At 30.5% G+C, this 25,162-nt stretch overlaps 3 protein-coding genes across 3 annotated transcripts; all 3 read left to right on the top strand.

The window, feature by feature from the left end:
- The first annotated feature begins 4,587 nt into the window (after positions 1–4,587).
- Positions 4,588–5,636, top strand: LOC107262234 (ethylene-responsive transcription factor 5-like). Its single transcript, XM_015726776.3, has one exon. The coding sequence runs from the start codon at positions 4,735–4,737 to the stop codon at positions 5,530–5,532; it is 798 nt and encodes a 265-aa protein (XP_015582262.1). The 5' UTR covers positions 4,588–4,734; the 3' UTR covers positions 5,533–5,636.
- Positions 5,637–7,462: 1,826 nt separating this feature from the next.
- LOC8286622 (ethylene-responsive transcription factor 6) lies at positions 7,463–8,424 on the top strand. The gene has a single exon (XM_002531428.4). It carries the CDS (start codon positions 7,633–7,635, stop codon positions 8,359–8,361), a length of 729 nt encoding a protein of 242 aa, XP_002531474.1. The 5' UTR covers positions 7,463–7,632; the 3' UTR covers positions 8,362–8,424.
- Positions 8,425–13,471: 5,047 nt separating this feature from the next.
- LOC8286621 (plasma membrane ATPase 1) lies at positions 13,472–20,135 on the top strand. Its single transcript, XM_015726775.3, has 21 exons — positions 13,472–13,815; positions 14,427–14,524; positions 14,880–14,999; positions 15,127–15,225; positions 15,319–15,456; positions 15,553–15,687; positions 15,823–16,002; positions 16,169–16,375; positions 16,479–16,598; positions 16,796–16,915; positions 17,143–17,265; positions 17,346–17,450; positions 17,538–17,847; positions 17,928–18,166; positions 18,263–18,295; positions 18,390–18,471; positions 18,545–18,705; positions 18,883–19,095; positions 19,231–19,413; positions 19,519–19,697; positions 19,814–20,135. Exons 2-21 carry the CDS (start codon positions 14,471–14,473, stop codon positions 19,905–19,907), a joined length of 2,895 nt encoding a protein of 964 aa, XP_015582261.2. The 5' UTR covers positions 13,472–13,815; positions 14,427–14,470; the 3' UTR covers positions 19,908–20,135.
- Positions 20,136–25,162: the final 5,027 nt, after the last annotated feature.

Here is a 25,162-nt window from a genome sequence, read left to right as displayed (position 1 = left end):
ATGGGATTATCTGAAAAAAAATTCTTAGTCTACCGTGTCATTTATAGAAAAAACTAATTACATATTGATAATGGTATATTATTTATTCAGTATAGCATTTCTCTTGGCTGAGCGGTAATATTAAGTAACTCAACCAATAAATTTATAATCATAAAATCATAACATATATAAAAGTGCGAAAAGAGAGAGAATATATAGTAATATTCTTATTGATTATTTAGTTAATTAAATTAATTAGGTTATTTATTAATTAATTTTATTAAGTATAAGTCTAACTCAATTTTGTTAAACTTTCAGCAATATTTATATCTATTTTATTTTAAAACGAATTTTTTATTATAAAGATTTCGACCTTTTATTTCATAAGTATCCAATTCAATTAAATTATCCTGAACTAATTTTCTAATTTAGTTCACACGTATCTATTCATTTTTCAGGACAATATCACAAGGAATGATTCTACTAGAAATCACCGGAAAAAGCACGAAGGAAATTGCTCAAGATATTGGTTATCAGGTAATTAATCAATTAAACAACAATCCTTCTTAAACTTCAATCTACCGGATCTTAGCATGGATAAAAAAATCTAGAAATGAACTGCTGCAAAGAAAGGCATGATTTATTTAATTCAGGTGGTGAAAACTAAATGTTCAGGCAGTTCTGGTAAATGTTACAAAACAATTTCGTCGGTTTGCATAGAGCATTTCTTGCATGTATGTATGGATTTACAAATTAATTAGTATATATAGTCATGTATATTCTATTATCAAAAATATAATATTTATATATTAAATTTCTTATTTTAAATTAAATATTTAATAATATAATTTAGAAATTTATGAATGTAACGAGTCATGCAGTACATAAAATGTATATTAATTTATATCAAGTAAACAATTTAAATTTTATTAGATGAATAATGAGCTTGATTATTCATAACTATATGCGGTTATGTGAGACAATAAAAGAAATTAATTTAAAATCTATAAAAAAATATACAATTAGTAAAATATACTGATGCCAACAAAATTCAAATAAATTCATTAATTATTTAATATTGATCATTTAAAATACAATCTGATTATATTTAACTTATTAAATCATTATTTTATAATTATTTTTATTAAATTAATATACTTTTATAGTATATGTAGATTTTAAATTTTTTATAATATATGAAATTTATTTATTATTAGATATAAAAATAAATTAATATAAATTTTATAAGTTATAAATTGATTCATCTGTAGATGAACTTACTGTAATAAAAATATATTTTGTTATTATTTTAACACTATATATATTTATGATGCTAAATATAAAATATAATATTATTTTATTTTTGAGTGATAACGAGTTAAATATAATATTCATATGTAACGACAATCAATAAATAAACTAATATATATAACTACTATGCCTAATAAATAATGTCAAATTCTTAATATGTAATTAATTTTACTTACGAAATATGATAAATCAAATCTACCGAATTTTTTTTCAATTATTAATTATTTTATTTTTTAATAATATTTAAACACTTTTAAATGTTGCATATTGAGTATTGAAGAAAGCTACCTATTAGAAATGTGTGTAGATATTATAAAAGAATAAATATATTTATTAAAATATAAAAAAAAAATTAAGGTATTAAAAATAACTAAATAAATAAAATGTAAATATAAAAACATGACATATGCCCTAATAATATTGACTTGTGATTTGTGTATAAGAGAAAGAGAAGATTTAATATGGTTTGTGGCTTTTAAACTTTCATTGCCGTTTTGACTTGCAAATGTTTAGGTTTGAACTTTTAAATTGATAATTTCAAATGTTTTTAGATGAAGATAATGTCAAAATGTTGAAGAACTCTTTGCTTCCATGTTAATTTGACCAAAGGCCACACACCAATTGCTGTCTTTGAATTCGTAGAGTAGTGAATATAACTGTTGGGACACGTGACCATATGCCAGCTCAATGCTTACATACTGGGACATATAAAGACGGATGTGTATTGATTTTTTCTTTTTTAATAACTTTTTTTAATTTAATATATTATTTTTAAACCAAATAATAATCTTAATTTTGAAATAATAGATATTAATTAATAAATTATTTTTCTCATTAAATAATAACTTTTACTTTAAAAAAAATATCAATTATAAAAATATTTAAATATTTAAATTTAACATAATTTATAAATTAGAAAGCCAATAACAAACTGCCAGCTTTTCTTGGACTCTAATAGTATAACTCCCTTAAAGATTAGATGATTGAAATATTATTAAAGGATGAGAGATTACTTTGAGACCATGTCATCTTTTAGATACTGTGTTAGGTTTTTTTTTTTTTATTATAAATATCAAGCTTCCATTCATAAATACTTTATGTATAATTTCTGAAAATTATTTATATTTATCGTAGGTAACTTGATAATTTAAAATTATTTTCCAACTTTACAATATTATTACAGCATAATTTTAAAATATTAAATAAAAATAATATGCTATATATAGAGATTTATTTTCTAATTTAAATATTAATTAAACTAATTTTAGTTAGTTGATATAATTGGAATACTTTGATCAATAATATTAATTAAAAATCACGATATAAGACAATCAAATTGATATAAAAGAATATATTATATAAAAGTAAAATATAGTATGTTCTTAAAAAGTTCTAAATAAAAAAAAAAGAATATGGTACTCTATTGATATAAAAGAAGTATGTATTTATCTTTTTAAATATAAAATATCAAACCATAAAATAATTATATATATATATATATTATCCTTTAAATATAAAAATATCAAACCATAAAGTGATTTTTTAAATTTAAATTATTAAAATATAAAGTGCAATAGAAGTAATAAAATAATTTTAAATATATTTTACCAACTATGACACCGCAGTTTTTGTTAAGTTATAAGAGATTAATCCATCACTAAATTTAGAAGTGCGGAATGGAGTGGCTGCTTGAATAAAAGCTTAAAATACTTTTTATAAAATCTTATGGCAATTTAAATTCTTTTAGAAAATCGATTACCACATCCAAACATCTCAATTTGAAAATCAACTTTTTTAGTTTTCTATTTTAATGTTTATTTTTTTTATTTAACAATTTATGGCATTGTAAAGGCAACGCCATACAATTATTATAACATTCAATCACTCATAGTATCTAAAAAGCTCACAGGGTAAAACATACACCTTTAATTTATTTTATGCATTCCTATATTTTCTTCAATCTCAATCATTTTATAATATTTGATCAATTTTAATAATAAAAAAAAATAAATCAGTCAACCACATTTTTTTATTATATTAATATTCTTTTAAATTTTAATAAAACTAATTGCTACTCATTTCATTTAGTCGAAGGAGTAAACTAGTAATTTAAAATTATAATTTGATTCTTGAATTTATTATCAAGTATCAAACTCGTCCAAAATTAATTTTATTATCAAATTAAAATAAAATTTTATTTTTAACATAAGTTAATTTTAGTATCTAATTAAATAATAAATTTTACTTGTTTATATCTTTTATTTCTTTTAGTATAATCTAATTCTTAGAAAATTTAAACGTATTAAAATATTTATTTTTTATTTAATATTATTAAATTACTATATGATTTAATTTTAAATTTTTAAATAAAATAAATTATTATAAATTATTATTTTTACTAGACACTAAAATTAAATTATAATAAAAATAAAATTTTTATTCGTATTAATCTCATTTGAATAGTTGATAAAAAATCTCATTTTTAACATACAAAATTAACACAATCTCTTCATTGATAAAGAATTTATCACTTATTTAGTGTTTAGATTATTTTACTAGATTAAGACATAATTATTTAATTTAATTTATACTTTTAATATAATTTAACAATAATATATAATAAAAACAGCAATAAAATAGTATTTTTTAATAGAAATATTTATTTTATATTAATAACTAAAACTAAATTATATAGTAATTTACTAATATTATTATAAATATAAGTAGTTTTAAAATATTTTAATTTCTTGAATTAAATTGTATTAAACATAAAAAATTAAAGTAAAAAAATAATATTAAATTTATTATTTTAATTAAACACTATAATTAATTTGTGCTAAAAATAAGATTTTATTCTAATTTGATAATGAATCAATTTTGAACGTTTTGATTATTTGATAATAAGTTTAAAGATTAAATTGTAATATTAAATTATTAATTTAATTATTCGACTAACAAAAAAAATAATAATTAATTTTATTAAAATTTAAAAAATAATTAATATAATAGAAAAAATACAGAAACCAACTCATATTTTATGCCAAAACACATCAGCATATTACGCCATTTCATCTCTAAATTGTTAGTTCATTTACTTTTTGTTGTCGTTTGGACTTTTCTACTTGGGCTATTGGTCGTTTTGATTTTAGAGCATTGGCTAAGGTGAGGTGATGCGTGAATGACCGAAGGGAAAGAGAGACGAAAGTGGAGGCAGAGGATGCATCCTTCCTTGTTTGTTTTGGGATAAAAAAGAAAAGGCTCCTTTGAAAAGTCAACTGTTCTTGTTTTCCTTTCCTCTCTCTATATATACCCTCCTCACTCCATCTTCCACTCTCATCTTCTTCAATAATTCATTTCGCTCTGTGTTTTTGCAAGGATTCACAAAAGTTCCAAAGTCAAACGCTTCAGCTCCTCCATTTTCTCTTATTCTTGAAAAGGATTCTAATGGCAGCAGAAGCTGAATTAGCATCTGCCTTAGATTTCATCAATCAGCATTTACTCGGCGATCTTCTTTCACCTCTTCCATCTTCATTTTCCACTTCCAATTTGGACCTTTGCAGTTCTAACTATGACACCAGCTCAACATCTGATTACTTCAACCCTATTGATGATGATTTCTTCGAATTCGAATCTAATCCTTCATATTCTAATCCCACAACCGATTTTGAATTTCATTCCACCAGTACCGGACTTTCTGAATTCGAATCAAGAATAAGTTCAAACCGCAAGCCATCTCTCCAAATCTCACTACCTAACAAAACCGAATGGATTCGCTTCACTAAACCGGACGACCAAAAACCGGTTCAAAGAGAAGAGAAAAAGCATTACAGAGGAGTCCGACAAAGACCGTGGGGCAAATATGCAGCGGAGATCCGAGACCCGACCCGGAAAGGCACACGTCTGTGGCTAGGGACTTTTGACTCGGCCATTGAAGCTGCTCAAGCTTACGACAGAGCTGCATTCAGGCTGCGCGGTTCTAAAGCTATTCTTAATTTTCCATTGGAAGCTGGGAAGTCGAATACACGCGCTGAGAAGGGCAGCGAACGGAAAAGAATGAGAGAGAGTGAGATTGAAGAAAAAGATGCGAAGAAGAAGGTAGCGGTGAAAAGAGAGGAAGCCGAAAGTGATTTTGCATTGACGCCGTCGAGCTGGACGGTGTTGCATGAGATTTTCAAGGTTCCGTCGTCGTCTCCGTTATCTCCCCATCCATCGTTAGGATATCATCAGCTTACGGTTATTTGAGAAGTAGCAGTTGGAATCATCTGTAATTTTGTTTTGTTTGTACAAATGGTGGCTGTATTTGGAAGATCTGTAAATGCATACATAATTATAGTACCCTTTTCCAAGTGATAAAATTTATTTATTTTCATAAAACATAATAATGGGAATGGCCCTTTTTAAATGATTAATCTTAAGGCAAGGTGTTGTTGGATTCGGAGTGGGACATAACAAAAGCTATAACGGTGTATTCCTGTTCTTTTCTATATTATGTTCTTACATAAAAGTGCCTAATATTTAGGAAATACAGTCACCATTGCAATCATACTCGGAAGCGAGTGATGCTGAGGATATCTCTTTTCTTTCTTGCTCCTTCCATTTCTTCTTTGCTAGTAGAAGCTGGGTTTTCTTTCTTAAGTCTCTTTGTTTGCTTAGTCTAGGAGAGTTCTCTCATCAATTTGTTGTTTTTGAACAAGTTATATTTTTCCCTCGATGTAATAATATGAATAATATTGCTCATCCCCCAAAGAAAAAATTGACTTGCTCTGTTCTCGCCAATGCCATAACTCATCATCGCCTACAATTGCAGAATGTATTACTTCTTTCGTCGATTTTAAAAGAAGTAAGAGTTTTCTATAAACTCTGCAATTAATTGGAACACAAACAATCCTACATCTCACGTATGCGGGTTGTTGTGGAGGAATTCCAGTTGGCAGTGGCAGGCAACGAGGGTTTGCAAAACAGAGGTTAATTGGCACAAATCTTATGTGGGGTCAACTGTCTTGTTTACAAAATAATATTAATACCAGAGATAAGCTTCTGAAGTGGAGGAGAAGATTGTAGATGATGACAGAAATATCTGTTACGTGTGGCCTCTCCCCAAAATCTATCCCACATCTTCTAATTAAGAAATATTTCAATATGAAATTAGAACAAATTAATAAATTTTATTCTATACGTACAGAATATGTGCTGCTGCCTATGGCACTAAGCGACCCTCAACCGCAGAACAAATGCTCCGTTTCTTTGGTTTTGAAAAATATTTTCCATCGCAAACAAGCAGAGCCAAAATCTAATAGTCAATTTTTTAAAATATTTTATTTATTTATAATAATTGATGTAAAAATTAAATATTAAAAAATGTTAAATTTATTTTTTTAATATCATCAGTAGTCAAAATTCGATAATTAATGCATCGGTCATTAAAACTTAGTCATCGGTCATCTAAATTTTATTGATTGAAAATATTTAAATAATATTAATAAAAAATATATAAATTAAATATATGAATAAATTATAATTACATAATTTTATTCTTATTAAGTATCACATTAAATTAATAATATTTAATTTAGATAATATATTTATTATTATATTATATCAATAAATTATTAATAAATAAATAAAGAATATATATTATATAATATTCATAAAAAAATTCTGCATGTTCATTTATAGTAAGTTAATTTTCAACGTTAGATTTCATTCATGTGTTTCATTTTATCTATGAAAATTGATTTTAGTGCACATCCAAATTGTATTGACTTGCCTTATATATAGTAATTATATCAATTATTAAGTTTATTTATTTTTCATCAAATTAAAAGAACAAATTGGAATGACCGAACATATTTAAATAATTTTATTTCAACTCAAGCATAAGTATAATTTTTCTTCATACACCAATCTGGGTCACTTATTTTTAAACAAGAATGTTTATGTTTCTTTTAATTATTTAACCATATTACTTTCTAATTTGTGTTTTCATCACATCGTCAGCAGTGACTGAGGTTATAACTGATGTTTAATTTAATAATTGTTTTTAAAACCTTTTGCTATGGGGGCGGGCTTTTGTCGTTTATTAATTTAGAGCGTTATTATTTGTTTGGATAAGATGGTGCATAAACGAGAGACAGAGATGAAGCAGGCAAAGGGAAAGAGAGGCGAACCGACAGGGAGAGGATTTAGTTCCTTCCTCATTTGGGTCAAAGAACCACCTTGGAAAAGTCATTATTATTATTCCTCCTCTTTTCTTTCCTTTCCTTTATATATACCCTCCTCCTCTGCCTCCTCACTCCATCTCCCACTCACTCTCATCCTATCAGAACAAATAAGTTAAAACAAATGGCAACGGAATCTCAATTAGCATCTGCTTTACATTTTATCAAACAACATCTACTTGGCGATCTTCTTTCACCTGCACTTCCATCCTCATTGCCCCCTTCAAATTTCAATACCAATATCGATGATGATTTCTTCGAATTCGACCCTATACCTCAAATCATCCATCCCACCGCTACAGAATCTATGATTACCCGGTTTTCCAAACCCGAACCAGAGATGCCCTCGAACCGAAAGCCATCGCTCCAAATATCACTGCCTGAAAAAACCAAATGGACTCACTTCGCTAATCCGGACCAGCAACCAGTTCAAGCTGAAGAGAAAAAACATTACAGGGGAGTCCGACAGAGGCCGTGGGGCAAATATGCAGCGGAGATCCGAGACCCGGCGCGGAAAGGTGCGCGTCTGTGGCTAGGGACTTTTGACTCAGCTATTGAAGCTGCTCGAGCTTATGACAGAGCTGCATTCAGGCTGCGTGGTTCTAAAGCTATTCTTAACTTTCCTTTGGATGCTGGAAAGTCGAACACACGCGCTGACAAGGGAAGTGAACGGAAAAGAATGAGAGAGTGTGAGGTTGAAGAGAGAGATGCGAAGAAGAAGGTAGTGGTGAAAACTAAGGAAGTCGAAAGTGATTTTGCATTGACGCCGTCGAGCTGGACGGTGCTGCATGACATTTTTAACGTTCCGTTATCTTCTCCATCGTTAGGATATCATCAGCTTATGGTTATTTAAGAACTGTATAGTTTTGTTTCTGTAGCTGTATATATATAAACGGTGACAATTTTTGGAAGACAATGCGAATCAAGTAGTACATATAATTGATTAATACTTCTTTGAGTAATAACATTTATTTTCTAAAAACATAATGCGAATTGGCCTTTTAGATAATGCATCTAAATATTAATTTAAGTTTCCAAGCTAATGTTGAAGATAATTACTTTTGAAATTGTATATTACAAGTAATTAAGCTTCAACATGAATCAATCACATCATTTGAAATGCATACCCAGATAAGTTTTGCAGAGTACAAATTAATATAATTATTTGAAATCATCAATCTATTTAAATATTTAAAATAAAAAATAAAATAAATATAAATATAAATATAAATTTTCTCTTAAAAACGTACTCTTAAGAGAAAAAATTTAAAAAAAATAACAGAAAAAATTATATTTAAGAATCATTTTCTTTCTGTTTAAATTTAAAGAGACAGAATATAGCTTTTAGATTATTTTAGAAAATACCGGATGAATTAGGAGTCTCTTCCATTAGGAATGCTCTTAAAGCTAGCTATAATTATTGATTTCATTAGAACATCCCAACAAACTTTTAAGTTATGCTTATTTTTTATAATTATAGAGAACATATGAAAAATATTAAACTTCTAAGAGACTCGCTAGTTTATTATTCTTTTCTAAAATGATTTAAAAATTATTATTTTTTTTCATTTTTTTTTAAAATAAGTCATATTCTCTTCCATTAAATTTAAAGAGGGAGAAAGTTGCTCTTAAATGATTCTTAAGCATATTTTATTATTTCTATTTCTTACTTTTTTTTTAAGAGTTATATTCTCTCTTTACTTATTTCTTTTTTTTTATTAATAAAAAAATTAACTAGAAAGAAGTATTATAACACATACATATTTCAAGATAAATTAAAATAGAGAGTTAATCATTTATAATATCATCAATCTTTTTAGTCTTATATTTTGAATATTAAAATTATTTTTAAAATTACAGATAAGTTAATATTCTATTAAAAAAAGTTTGTAAGAAAAACAGTTTATATAAAAAAAAAAAAAGAAATTAAAACTTATGTTTTAATATCTAACGGCAATTCCAAACATAGTTTTGAAAGTTTCAAAAGTAAGGCAGGTAACAATCTGATATTTGTAAAGTAATTAATGAATGAATGTGAAATAAGTAAATCTTTTGAATGAATCCAAGAAGTAATAAATGAAATGGTGTAGCAGATTAAGAAACTCACATCGGAATAGTAAAAGTCTTGCTACATCAAACAAACAAGTCTTTGCTCAATGACTTGTTCTTGTCTCCCTATCCATCCATCTAATTTGTTCGTTGAAATTTTTAACTGACTTTATCATCACATAAACGAAGATTAATTAATTAAATTAAATTTTAAAAAATAACTCTAAAAATAAAATTATTTTAATTTTCAAACCACGGAATTAAACTACTGTAATTTTCAATGTTTACCCAAGGATAACATCAAGCAAAACCTGCAATACTACGTACTTTGGCTGCCAGTTTGCACTTTCTATTTTGAGTCAGGAATTTGATGGATTGTCAAATGTTGAGAATAAAAGCTCACCACTTTTCTTTTTTTAAAGTTTGGTTGACCAAGCCTGCAGATTGGGCATATCTTTGACTTTGTATATAGCCAGGCTGATAAATGTCAATCCTTGAACATGTAACATTGGGACATGACCATGTGACCTAGTGAAGACTTAATTAATTACACAGGCATGTGGGCAATTATATATGTAAGAAAATTAAATGCTGCATTAATTAGTTGTTCTTTGCTTAGACATTTAGAATACAATTTAAAGCCGTGGACTTAGATAATTATTTTTGCCCCTTTAAGTCATTTGATTTGCGGTTTCTCAAATCTATACATAATCATTAATTTAAAAAAATTTAAAACACTCATATATATTCGCTTATTTATTTTAGTATATACATCTAATATGTAATATGAATAACTGATTTTCAAACAATGAAGCATCATTTTTGACTTTGGAGACAAAGACCGACACTTGATGTTTGAATGATAGGAACAGCAGTTACTTAGTCAAAGATCAGATAAACTTTTTATAACTTCTCCAAAATGTTCCATGAGTAGAAAACTAGATTTTGGATAGAAACTTAGAAAACTGATTCCATGAATCCATTGAAAAACTTTTCACTTGTAAAACGTACAATAGACAAAAAAGAAAAGAAAAAGAAAATACAAACTCACATGTTCCTCGATGGATTGACACTAGACAAGTTGTTGCATGTAATTAATTTTCTGAACACCAATTCTTCCTTGGGAAGTGTTGTAGCATGGTAACGATTAATTCCTAAGGTGGGCTCTTTCAACAAGTAGTTTGAAGTTGATATAGATTAACAAAAAGATGGTTTGAATATTTCACTTGGTTTTTGCAGGCATTCTCTAGCTTGTGTTTATAGGGATTACATAATTTGATAGCTATGCCTTTTATTGTTAGGTAGGTGAGATTCAAACACAACCTGTTACCTGACAAGTTCCTAAAAAATTTTGAATCAACGATTTTGTCCTTTAATTAAGTAGTTTGAATTGTTTTGAAAAATCAAAATGAAAAGCATGGCTTTAAGCTTTCAAACCCAAAAAAAGAAAAGAGAAAAGAACATTCGTTTGTATGATTATAGTCCAAAACTGGCCCCCTTCACTAAATAAATTAGCAAAGACAATACAGAGTGTGGATTAAATACCTCCACGAACACCATTCCACCGCCATTCGATGATCACCCACCAATTTATTCTTTTTTTTTTCTTCCCCAAATTCTAAGAGATAATCCAGTTTTATGGTATTTAAATAACTTCTCGAATAACATATATTTTCATTTATCATCTCCTCTGAATTTTAACTTTTTTTTTTTTTTTACTTTTTGGATGTCACATTTCTCTTCCTCAACAAGAAATTGAATTGATTGGAAACCAACGAGGCCCATATTTTCCATCTGGGCCTACTCTAATCCAACATCTTCTGCTTGGACTGAATAGCCCCACTTTGCTTATGATATGTTAAAATTCAAGAAGAATTTTCAATGAAAGCCTAAAACTCCCATAACATGAAATGGAGATATAACTAAGCCAGTATATTAAAAAAGTAAAATTCAACTAAGATACATGTAAGGAACAATCAGGATATCCCTCAATGGCCTAATCCTGTTTTTCTTTTTTCTTTTTCTTGGTTATTCTTGTGTTCTTGTTTGGATCCTGTTAAATTTTAATTTTGCTTCTTCTCCTAGGCTGTGTTCTTATTTGCAATGGCAGGAAGCTTAAAGCCAGTCACTAGTGTTAAAACCTTTAATTGTTAGCTAAATGCCCACATCCACATGCCTCTTAACAATTCTAGCATACTATTAAGTATTGATGATGGAGTGCTATGAATTTGTATTTACCTTATTGTCATTATAAAGCTTTACAACCCTGACCTATTTCATTCATAACTAGTAGCCTTAGGACAAAAGGACATAGAAATCTACAAGAAATTCAGAAAATAATGATTTCTCCAATGTTATCAGCTTAATTCCATGCTTTTTAATTCTTTTCGAACAGTGGCTGCATTGGTTGGACACGTCGAATATCAACAAGTGAATTTAATTTTACAAGTAGTGGGGTGAAAAAGAAAACAAAAGAAATCATCTCATGTGCTTCAGGATCGTTGTATACGTTCCAATGAATCCAACAAGGCAACAATGAATGAGCCCAACTGGGTAATAATATTCCAAAACATGAAATTTAAATAAGATGATTTTGATTTTAGATGTCATGGCCGGTACTGATACATATTCCTTTTTATATATGTACTAGCAAAATACAAGAATCTAAAAAGCATATGTACGGCTAGGGTATTATTATCTCCTTGTCTTAGAATAATTACCTATATGTATATTCAAAATTAAGCTTGCAGAAGATGCCTCTGTGAGTAAATTTATAGCCTTGCCAAATTTCTGGGGCACTGAATTTCAAGGAAAACAAAATACAAACAAAAAGAACAGGCCATGGGTATGTTTTGTTTAACATAAAACAAAGAATCCAGCAAAAATAAGACCAAAAACTGCATCTTAATATGCATCATTGGAAACACCATTTCTGTGAAATACTGACCTTGGTGCTTATATAATTAAAGTAGTGCTGGAGGCGGAATTACATAAGCTTAGGTTGTCTTGTTGTACCCAAATGGCATGCATGTGCATCCTACATTGTATCTCTGTCTCTTTTTCATGTTTTTCTTTTCTTGCTTCTTGTTCATTGAGTTGCGTTGTCTCTCTTCTGTCAGTGTTGCGTGGGATTGTTTTTAACGTGTTCTAAGCTTAGTATATGGCTATAGCTGGGAAAATTATCCACTTTGGTACTGAAATTATGTTCTATCTTTTTATCTCATACCTATTTTCTTAATTTATTTTGTTTATACTTCACATTTTATTTTTGTTTAAATATTCGGTCAATTTAAAATGACATAATTACTCGAGCTTTATATACTTTAATTAATATATACGATTTTTAAACTCAACTCGATTCAACTTAAATCTTAATTCTACTCGGTGTCATATATTATAACAACCATTTTCTTTTAATATCTCATATTCAATGATTTAATAATTGATTTTAATTTAGTAACTTTAAAAATATAAATTTTAATTATTTGACTTGTTTTTTTTTATAAAATAAAAAAATAATTATTAAATTTAGCATCATAAAAATAATCTATGAATGAACTATGGAAGTGGCAAAAATTAAAAAACGTAAAGTGTATTGAGGGGTGTTTTCTTTTCATTTTCATTTCTTCTTTCTAATATCTTTTAACCTCTTCTTTGATTTTTCTACTTGATTTCTTTTCACCCTTTTTATACTGGATTCCATATTCTTATTCCTCTGAAAATTGAAGAAATCTGCACAGGGTTATTACAGTAATATAAAATATACATATAATTTCAAATCAGGTTTAGTTTTTCCTAAAATTACAATGTATGATAAATAACCTCATAGGTATTAATACTTTGCCTGCATTTTATTCTGATACCAAATCTTAATCTTTTTCCCTTTTGTTACTGTTAACGTGGCACCTGAGTTGGTAAATATATGTGATGTGGCAATTAAATTGTTAACTTATTTAAGAATCTGGTTGGGACATCATCTTAAATTGATAGACTATCTAATAAGTAACTTGATTTGAAAAAAAAGAATAAAAATATGAGATACTAAAAAGAAACAAATTAGCTATTTGATATCAAAAAAGAAATAAATAGAATAATTTTAGTACCAACAGATATAGCTTATATATACATGTTCATTTCATGTTTATTTGACACTAATCTCTCTTTTACTCTATTCCGCAACTCCTTTTATATTTATAGCTTTCATCAATCAGTAGCTCCTCTTGCATGAGAAAGAATTGCATTCTCTCAATTTCAGGAGGTACGTTATTCTTTCTTTTTCTTTTTCTTTCTCTTTTTTTAGTATCTCACAACTGATCACTCCATCACTGAGCTACTAACTTACTAAGTCATGACATGTCAAATAATTATTAAAACAGTATTGGATTTTACATTAATGTCGTTCACATATAAGAATGTGTAATAGGTATAAATGTGAAACTTTTTTTATAGTTTTTTTTTTTCTTTCAGGAAAAATGAACATTTAGAGTAAGCATATATAAACGAGTCATTAATGGCGAACTCCTTACTAGTTGAAAAAGGAATAATAGAAATTGCATGCAGAAAAGAAATGCAATAATCCTTTTACACCTTACCTTTGGTGGAAATGAATTTCAATGCTGTTCTCTTTGATTTTGAACTTCATCATTTTGTATATACTAACTAGTGGCCATCACCCGTACGAACAGTTGTCATTCTGTTTGATAATTTAAGAAGTATACAATTGTTAAATTGCTTGTCATAAAATATAAGGAGGTACTAATTAATGTTCTTATTTAATGCATTCATATGTTAGTTTATTTGTTTTCTTTTAAATCTTTCTTTACGCTTTTGATGTAATATTTTATTCCTGGTTTCTAAATTTGAACATAGTTCTACCTTGAACTGAGGGTGGGAGCTGAAGTAGGATTGCTGCAATGGACAAGACAACAATTGCCCTTGAAGCTATTAGCAAGGAAACTGTTGATCTGGTACAGATTTATGAGTAATCTACTTGTTTTTGTTGTTTGAGGAACCTATTACTATTAGCATCAGAATCGAAACTCTAACATGTTAATGCAGATACATTACTAATGCCAAGTCCTCTGCTCTATATAAATAGTTTATACCCTCATATATGCAATATTATCCATGTCATAATCTGGAAATTCAGAAATGTATTCTAAAACTGTAGTCTGCTTATAGTTATTACAGTGCTCATAGCACAAAAGAAGTAGTAACCAGAGGAAAGAAACAAGAATAACTAATGAATATCATCAATGATTTGTTTTCTACATCAAAGCCATAATCTTTTGAATTTAATGATCTGTAATTGGGTTCTGACAGGAGAGCATTCCCGTTGAAGAAGTTTTTGAGAAGCTGAAATGCACAACAAATGGTCTCAGTTCTGATGAGGTTCAACAGCGCTTGTCAGTATTCGGATACAACAAGCTTGAAGAGAAAAAGGTCTCTTAGGACTAGTTTTAGCTATTGTTCTTCTTCTTTCACATCAGTTATCTCATTATCCGTAAATAATTTCGGTACTTAATAACATATCTTTATGTTAAATTTAGTCGTTTCATCTGATTTTTAGGAAAGTAAAATACTCAAGTTTTTGGGCTTTATGTGGAATCCTTTATCATGGGTTATGGAAGCTGCAGCAATTATGGCCATCTCTCTTGCACATGGAGGCGTAAGTTTATGGATAGTCATCTTATCTTCAACTTGAAAGATCTCCAGTCTAAGACATGGACTGATGCAATGGATATTGCAAATCATTGTGCAGGGAGAAGGAATAGATTATCATGATTTTATTGGAATTTTAACACTGCTGATTATCAATTCAACCATCAGCTTTATAGAGGAAAACAATGCTGGAAATGCAGCTGCAGCGTTAATGGCTCGGCTGGCACCAAAAGCAAAGGTTTACCTCATTCTTTACAAGTCTGTTCTTTGGGTTCTTTCCCCTTTTCTGTTTGGATTACTTTGTATTCCACCATATTTCAATTGTCTTTGACAGGTTTTGCGCGACGGGAGCTGGGTAGAAGTAGATGCTGCTGTATTAGTTCCTGGAGACATCATTAGTATCAAACTAGGAGATATTATTCCTGCTGATGCTCGATTGCTTGAAGGAGATCCTCTGAAAATTGATCAGGTTCCTGTTTGTTCATCAAGAACTATGAAATCAATAGTATAATTGTTTAATAATCAAGTTGTAAATTACTGCTCATGAAGTGTTGAAATATTAAATCACATCAAAGATAATCTTATAATGTTTCTGTTTCTCTAGTCTGCTCTTACAGGAGAGTCACTTCCAGTAACTAAATGTCCTGGTGATGGAGTTTACTCTGGTTCGACATGCAAGCAAGGTGAAATTGAAGCAGTTGTTATTGCTACTGGAGTACATACCTTCTTTGGAAAGGCAGCTCATCTTGTCGAATCCACTACACATGTTGGGCATTTTCAGAAGGTTCATCCAGAACTCCTTGAGCTCCTCTAACATATTAATAAATGATACAACTAGATGGTAAAAAGCTAATAGCAGATTAGACATGCACAGACATTACTTACGCAAGCCTCTGATTGAACAATTACAATTTATGAATGTTGTGAATTAATTTTCTTCATTCTTTCAGGTCCTGACAGCAATTGGAAACTTCTGTATTTGCTCTATTGCCATTGGCATGGTGGTTGAAATCATCGTGATATATGGAATTCAAAAAAGGGAGTACCGTGTCGGCATAGATAACCTTCTTGTTTTGCTTATTGGTGGTATCCCCATTGCTATGCCGACAGTACTTTCTGTTACTATGGCAATAGGTTCCCATCGCTTGTCTCAGCAGGTACTTGAAGCTGTACCTAGTTAAAGTCATGAACCTAAAAATACTACCTTAACTACATTAATCTCTTGTGTGAATTATTGAAAATTACTCAATTTGTCATCAGGGTGCCATAACAAAGAGAATGACAGCTATAGAGGAAATGGCTGGGATGGATGTGCTCTGCAGTGATAAAACAGGAACTTTAACTCTTAACAAACTTACTGTCGACAAAGCTATGATAGAGGTGCTACTTTTTTTCGTTGCAGTTTCCTGAGTATTTTGACTTGCTTATTGGGAGTTTGGGACTTAAATGCCCTGAATTTCTATTTGTTTCTTTTCATAATAAATAATCGAGATATGACAGAAATCTCTTATAGTAAAAGCGATCACTGTGTTTGAATCTGTCATGCAAGACAGCTGATTTCATCCATTTCATAATAGATTTTTGCCAAGGGTGTTGACAAAGACATGGTTGTGTTGATGGCCGCAAGAGCTTCAAGATTGGAAAATCAAGACGCAATTGATACAGCTATTGTTTCAATGCTGGCTGATCCTAAAGAGGTATGCCATCTTCTTAGTTACATAGTGAACAAATCTGTATTCATTTTGTCCTGTTATCATATAATCTATAAGCTGAGATGTATGCTTCAAATCAGTACTCCAGTTTCCAGGAAATGTAATGATTTCACATAGCAGTAGCTATTGAATTAGATGCTTCGGATACTGCCCACAAGTTTTACTACGTTTCTGATGAACTGAGTTGAATATATTGTTTCATTAATTGTTAGGCTCGAGCTGGAATTACCGAAGTTCACTTTCTTCCATTCAATCCAACTGATAAGAGAACAGCACTTACTTACCTAGACAGTGCAGGCAAGATGCATAGAGCGAGCAAAGGAGCACCAGAGCAGGTTTGTAGTTTCAATCTTATAGTTTCTGATATCTTCAGTATATGCCATAGCCTAACATTCTTGTTATGTGGCAATTCCAGATTCTCAATTTGGCATGGAATAAATCTGATATTGCAAAAAAAGTACACACAATAATTGATAAGTTTGCTGAGCGTGGACTTCGATCCCTTGCAGTTGCCCGACAGGTAGAAGCTTTACTTCACTATTCAGTCTTCTGGAATTTTTTTTTCTCTTTAATACTTCTACATAAAAAGACTGATATTTTTTTACAGGAAGTACCTGCTGGTACCAAAGATAGTCCTGGTGGACCTTGGGAATTTGTTGGTCTTCTTCCTCTTTTTGATCCACCACGCCATGACAGTGCTGAAACTATCAGAAGAGCTCTTGACCTTGGTGTTGGAGTCAAAATGATTACAGGTGATCAACTAGCAATCGCAAAAGAGACAGGGAGACGGCTTGGAATGGGCTCAAACATGTACCCTTCATCCTCTTTACTTGGTGAAAACAAGGATGGAGAAATTGGAGTTTTACCAATTGATGAGCTCATTGAAAATGCTGATGGTTTTGCTGGTGTTTTCCCTGGTAATTATGTTCAATCCTTTGTTGCAACTTAGTGAATCTTCTCCTGGTTAGTCCCATTGACTTTATATTTCTTTTTACAGAGCATAAGTTTGAGATTGTGAAACGATTGCAAGCTAAAAAACATATAGTTGGAATGACCGGTGATGGAGTTAATGATGCACCTGCATTGAAGGTTGCAGACATAGGAATTGCTGTAGCAGATTCAACAGATGCTGCTCGTAGTGCTTCTGATATAGTCCTGACAGAACCTGGGCTGAGTGTAATCATTAGCGCTGTTTTAACAAGCCGTGCAATCTTTCAAAGAATGAAGAACTACACTGTAATATGATGTTGATAAATCTTGAATCTAGTGACTAAAAATGTTTAAAATTCCTTGATACTCATCTGTTCTTTGTTATTCTTTTTTCTTCCACAGATATATGCAGTGTCCATCACCATACGTATTGTGGTGGGTTCTCTATTCCTTTTGTTTTTTCCATTTCCTGAAAGTATATTGCCAATGGAAACTGTAATTCTCAATGGCAACTGCATTTGTTCAACAGATGGGATTTATGCTGCTCACTTGTTTCTGGAAGTTCAATTTTCCTCCTTTTATGGTTCTGATTATTGCCATTCTAAATGATGGTAAGATCCCTATAGACTCTTCTTCTACACATGAGAATGTATCTGAGTCACACTTTTCGGGATATGTTTCCAGGTACTATCATGACCATATCCAAAGACAGAGTTAAGCCATCCCCAATACCAGACAGCTGGAAGCTCAGTGAAATTTTTGCAACTGGGATTGTAATAGGTGCATACCTTGCCATAATGACAGTTGTGTTCTTCTGGGGAGCTTATGAGACCAATTTCTTTACGGTAAAAGCACCTAATTACTTCATCAAATTTAAGTTTTCTTCATGTCTTCTTTACTTTTTCAGGATAAACAGAAAGCAAGTTCTGTTTCTTTAGCTAGAAATGCTGTGAGGCATCAGGACAAAGCATTTTCTGATTTATTCTGCCATTTCATAATCTCGATCTTCTTAATTTTTACAGAAACATTTTCACGTTCATAGCCTCCAGAAGAGTGATTACAACATCTCGGATGAAAATATTGCCAAGGAACTGAATGGACAGCTAGCATCAGCTGTGTACCTTCAAGTTAGCACCATCAGTCAGGCTTTGATCTTTGTGACTCGATCTAGAAGCTGGTCATTCACAGAGAGACCCGGTCTTCTTCTCGTTATCGCTTTCGTCATTGCTCAACTGGTAAATGGTTTTCTTGCATTCTTGATATTGAACTTTGGCAGTGTAAATGGTTTTCAACTGCCAATTCATAATCTCGTTATTTCACTAATAGGTTTACAATCCTGAGTTCTAAACTAACAATGTTGATCCACACAGATGGCGACAGTAGTATCAGCTACAGCGACATGGGGTTTTGCTGGAATTAGTAAGATTGGCTGGAAATGGACTGGAGCTATATGGATATACAACATTGTAACCTATATGCTGCTTGATCCTATCAAGTTTGCTGTTAGATATGCATTGAGTGGTAGAGCCTGGAGTCTGGTCTACAATCAAAGAGTGAGTGAAAAATCATAGTTCATCTTATTCTGTTCTATTATTCATTGATATTGATTAGTTCTGTCATCTATATCTTTGAGAACTAAGTCTCGTTGATTTTCGCAGACGGCAATGACCACCCAAAAAGATTTTGGAAAGGAAGCTCGTGAAGCGGCATGGGCGGCGGAGCAGCGAACTCTTCATGGCCTGCAATCTGCGGAATCAAAGATATTCTCTGAAAAGCATACTTTCAGAGACATCAGCATCATGGCTGAAGAAGCTAGAAGACGCGCAGAGATTGCAAGGTTTGTTTCTCTTGCTTGAAATTGTTCTAACCTTGAGCGCAAATGCTCAAAACAAGAACCTTTTTTACTAATGCCTGGTGCAAATTGAAGATATTTTCTTTCATGGAATGCTGCAGATTAAGGGAGCTCCACACTCTAAAAGGCAAAGTAGAATCCTTTGCCAGGTTGAAGGGTTTAGATATTGATGTCAACCCACATTATACAGTCTAAAAGAATCTGCTTAACCAGGAGAGTCTTGGGAGCTGGGAAAGTCGAATGCCAAGTCTCCTCTTGTTCCTGTTCTCATTTTCTTTTCCTTTTTCCTACCATTGCTATGTGCCTAATGCTCAATTATCCAATGTGAGCTATCAATAAAAGCTGTTTATTGTCAATTTCATCATCTGTGCCTTCACCAACACAGAAAGCTTATATTAAATTATAGTTATACCTCTTTCTTTTTCTTCTTCTTTTTTTTTTTTTTTTCGTTTTTGTCCTTCCCCTGCATACCAACAAATTTTCCACTGTGGATGAATGAAATAAGGATTAAGCTTCATCATTCACAAACGAAAGAGTCGGTTGCTTTGTTTCTGTCTAAAAATAAAGCTCCAAAATATATTTAATCTAAATTTTTAGCAGCCTTATGCAAAACCATCCTTATGAACCCTACTTGGGTATCCATTATTTTATGAATTATCAAAGTTCTTTTCTGCATTGGAGACACTGTAATGAACCCACTAATTTGTAAGAGAAGCCAATCATATTAGTAATTATTCCCCACATTCATATGGTTTCTAACAAATGATGTAAGGTATTTAGTGAGAACTGACATTCATTCTTTCAAATATTCCCCGCTGCAATTATAAAGTCACAACATAAATTAATTTGTCAGGAGCTCTACATATCTGGAATATTCAAGCCCATAACAAAGAAACAAATAAACAATAGCATAAAAGTATAATATGTGCACATACCAAAAAACGTGCTAAAAATATGATCCTATGTGTTTTGTCGTTTTGGATATTGTCTTAATAATCCTACTGCAAGGGATTTTATTGCGAGTTCAGATTTCTGTTTTCTGTTTTCTGTCTCCCCAAATATGCCTCTGGTCTACTGACGTGTCACAATAACATTATCTTTTAGAAGTGGGAGAAAAATTCCATGCACACATTCAAGGAAAGATAAAATTAGGTTGTAATATCCCTATCATTTACAAAAAAAAAAAAAAAAATTAGAAAATACATTAGCACATTTTAATTTATAACAATTTTGCTCTTATATATTATAGCATGAAAAATGTATGTGAAACTGTATTTCCATAAAAATAAAAGCTAATCTTCGTTTAAGTCCTTAAATAATAATTAACAAGTTCTATCAGAGAAGCTTAATTCAAATATAGCCAATTAATTTTTGATTGATAGCAAATTCATAAGGTTTAGGATATGATAAATATATAGGGTCTGTGACTACCAATCCTTTGATCCCATCTCTTCTTTTCTTTTATATATATATATATATATATATATATATATATATATATATATATATATATTTTATTTTATTTTTTTAAAAATTTTTTTGTTATTTATTGTGTCGCTTAAACTTTAACTATTTAATAATTTTAATATTTTAATTTTAAATTTAACTTAATAAATATTTAAATTTTATTTTATAATTTTTAAATATTTTAATTTTTATTCTAATCTAATAGACACCTGAGTTTAGTTTAATAATAACATTAAAACACCTAAACATATTACACATTGATATACTAATGAGATCACATGTCAAAAAATATTTAAAAATATTATAAATATATAAATTGAAGTGTTTATCATATTATATTGAAAGTTAAAGTATTAATTTAACCAAATAATTAAAATTTAAGTGTGCATTTACTTTTCTTGTTAGTTTCCTTAGTTTTCCTTTAAGATATGCTCCTGGTTTGTTGGTATTTATTTTTTTCAGGCAAAGAATTCAATAATGACATAATTCGTGAGTTGCCTTTGTTTTTTTTTTTTTAAGGCAAATCCAAAAGCATTTGCATTGCAAGGCCCTAAAGGGCATCAGAGTACAAAATCTCCCCCAATTCTTTTGGAGGCACTGACAACCATAAATTTGAACAAGCAGAAGAAAAACAAGATTGTTCAAGCCAATCAGCTGCAGTATTAGCTTTCATGTTTATATAATCTATTGTAGCTGCTTCGAAAGAGGCCAAAACTCGTTGGATATCAGAAATAATAGAATCTAAGTCCCATCTGATCGGCATATCTACCATCTTGATAGCATCGGTTACAACCTTTGAGTCTGTTTCAAAAGATACCTTCACACCTCCTATCCTGATAGCGAAGTAGCATGCCTCTCTCAATACGTAAGCTTCCCCCATAGCAGCATTATCACAGGTGAAGTTGAACACATGATCATCTACTAGTATACCTCTCTCATTCCTGAAATAAAGGCTCCCCTGGCCGACTTATCCCTTTGCTCCAGGCAACATCAGTATTACGTTTGAGGAATCCTTTTAGCAGCTTGATCCATCTAGTAAGCACCTTGGAAATATGATCTATCTAGGGTTCATCATCCTCTAGAGCGTTGTCCGTCGACATATCAAAAAATTGGATCTCATGGCGAATACTGGCCAGAGTATCTTGAGGACAAGGAGTCTTTTGTCAGAAAATCGCTATGCTCCTTGATTTCCAAATACCAGCAGGTGAAAACAATAACAGATATGAAGTTGTTTTCCACTTGATTGCCAAAAGTATCATGTATACCACACCACCATGCTGCAAATGAAGAGAAGCCAACGGACATAGAAACCATGTTTCTAAGGCATGAGAACAGAAAAAGAGCATTTGCTCAACTGTTTCCTCGTCTTGGCCACAAATCTGACATTGAGGGGAAGAGGCTGCCTTTCTTTTGAAGAGATTGTGTTGCACTGGTAGCTGTTGGGTTCCCATCAGTAGCGAGTTGGTAGCTGCTCTCCGTAGAAAGTTCCTTATCATTGGAGGAGCCTTTGAATTCCAAATGTATTTGCACAGATTTTGATTGGAGGAAGATGAAGACTGAGGATGACTCGACCAGGGGCTCTCAAGCACCTGTACCCGGATTTTACAGTATAATTACCATTTGGACAAAAAAACCTTCTCTACCTGTTCTTGATATAGGAATAGCCAGTATTGCTTTAGATTCTAGCTCCGAGAATAGGTAGCTCACATTCATCCTATCCCAGGCCTTGTTACTAGCATCCATGAGATCACACACCCTAACAACTTCAAGATTATCGGTTTTGGGGGTTGAGATACTAAAACCAGGCAGGCTCGGGATCCATTTCTCTTCCCAAATCCAAGTTATTTGGCCGTTCTCAATATTTTTCCTCAGCCCAATCTGCAACATGTCCTTACCCACTAACAGACTATTCCATAACCAAGAACAACTGGCCTTTTCTTTAGCTGACATGATGTCCTCAAATGGAAAGTGGATGGCTTTTAACAATTTCACTCAAGGTTTATCTGGGTTATGCAGTAGGCACCAACACTGTTTAGCAAGACAAGCTTTATTAAAGTCCTCAAAACATCGAGATCCATGCCTCCAAAAGCTTTATTAAGCTTGCCCCATCCCTTCTAATCAATCTTACACTTCTCAGGACTACCATCCCACCAAAACCTTGAGAGAAAACGGTTGAGCTTCTTGCAGAACGATTTGGGGAATTTGAGAGTACCCACATAACCAGGTATAGCTGTAAGGACTGATTTGATGAGGATTTCACGACCAGCCTGTGATAGGAATTTGTGTTTCCATCCATGCGTTTTTTGAATGATTCGGTCCTCTATGAATCTCAGAGTTTGGGTTCTTGATATGGTCCAAAGAGCCGGGACCCCAAATACTTCTCATCATTTTCCATTTCGCCCCTACCTAGCTCTCTCGTAACACCCGCTTTCACCTTTTCATCCATTCCTTTGGTTTATGCATTAGAAGCTTTGATGATTTGATATTTGAATATGGGTTGGAGGAGTTTGCTTATGACTCTAGGGAGAGTTTTCTAATCCTACCTCGTCATGTGGGGAGATTTTGTATGGGACTGTGTCTAGTGTTGAAAAAATAGATTTAAATTTTTTTTAATTTGATATATTAATTTTTTTAAAATATAAATTAGTTATATAAAATTTATTTTTGAAAAATTTACTAATTTATCTAGTTTTATAAAAATAGTTTTTGAAATTTAAAAAATAAAATAAAATATAAATTAAGGTCAACTGTTGTATATTCTTCCTACTTTATTGGGTTTGGACTTCTAATGCAAAAGCGTTTACTGTTAAGAAAAATAGGATAGAAATGCCTCGTGCAATTGGGATGCAACCGGTAGAAATCATAAAATCAAGATTGGGGATGGGGAAGGGGTCACACGTGGACTCTGGCAAGACAAAGCTCTTATTGATCTCCCCGTCCAATAATAAAATAAAAATAATGTATAAATTTATTAAAATTTGATAATCAAATATTTAAATTCTTAAAAATTATAATTTAGTACGTGAAACCGAAAATTATTAATATTTAAGCATATGAAATTGATATAGTATATAAAAAAAGCTGAATAATTATAAAAATTATATATAAACTTGTTAAAATTTATAATTTTATGTGTAAATTTAGTAAATAATTACAATTCGATGTATATAGCAGGTTAATAATAATTACAGACTTGTAATTTTAAAATGCATATTATCCGCTTGATATATTAAAAAAAAATATCAAAAAAGTCTTTAAAAAGTATATACTTTTAATGCATTAATACATTATTTTTATTACTACCATCATTACCCTCTTATCACTATATTTTTATCAATTTTTTAAGGAAACTTTTATCCAATTTTAAGCGACACTTTGTCTTCTTTAATCCATCACTGTAAACATCTAAAACAAAATCGATTATTATTGAGAATGACAGTCTTAACTATAATATTAATTACTAAAATACATCTTCTCATGACATGTATAGTATTTATTTATATATTTTTATCAATCTTTGTAATTTTTATTGTTTACATAAAAGATTTACTCTCTTTCATGTAAATATTATTTTTTGCTATGAAAATATAATAGTTTCATTTGTCTATAATAGATTATATATATATATATATATATATGTGTGTAATGATTGGTTTTACATACTCAAATATTAATAATTTTTATTTTTATACATTAAATTGTAACTTTTAAAAGTTTAAACACTTAATTATTAAATCTTAACAAATTAACGCACTATTTTATAATAAGCTAATATTGATAATCTGTATCTTGTTGTTGACGTGCTATATACATTCAATTGTAATTTTTGAATAGGTACGTACACTAAATTATAACTTTTAAAAATTTAAACACTTAATTATTAAATTTTAATAAATTTAAATACTATTTTTATAATTATCTCTAATAAAATATCAGTATCCATGTCACTAGTCTTGTTGGCTTCCTCTCATTAGCCATTCCAT

The sequence above is a fragment of the Ricinus communis genome, chromosome 5, assembly GCF_019578655.1.
Source record: "Ricinus communis isolate WT05 ecotype wild-type chromosome 5, ASM1957865v1, whole genome shotgun sequence".
NCBI classification, from domain to species: Eukaryota; Viridiplantae; Streptophyta; class Magnoliopsida; order Malpighiales; family Euphorbiaceae; genus Ricinus; species Ricinus communis.
Note: the sequence above shows the minus strand (reverse complement) of the source record. Positions and strands in the feature narration are given on the sequence as shown.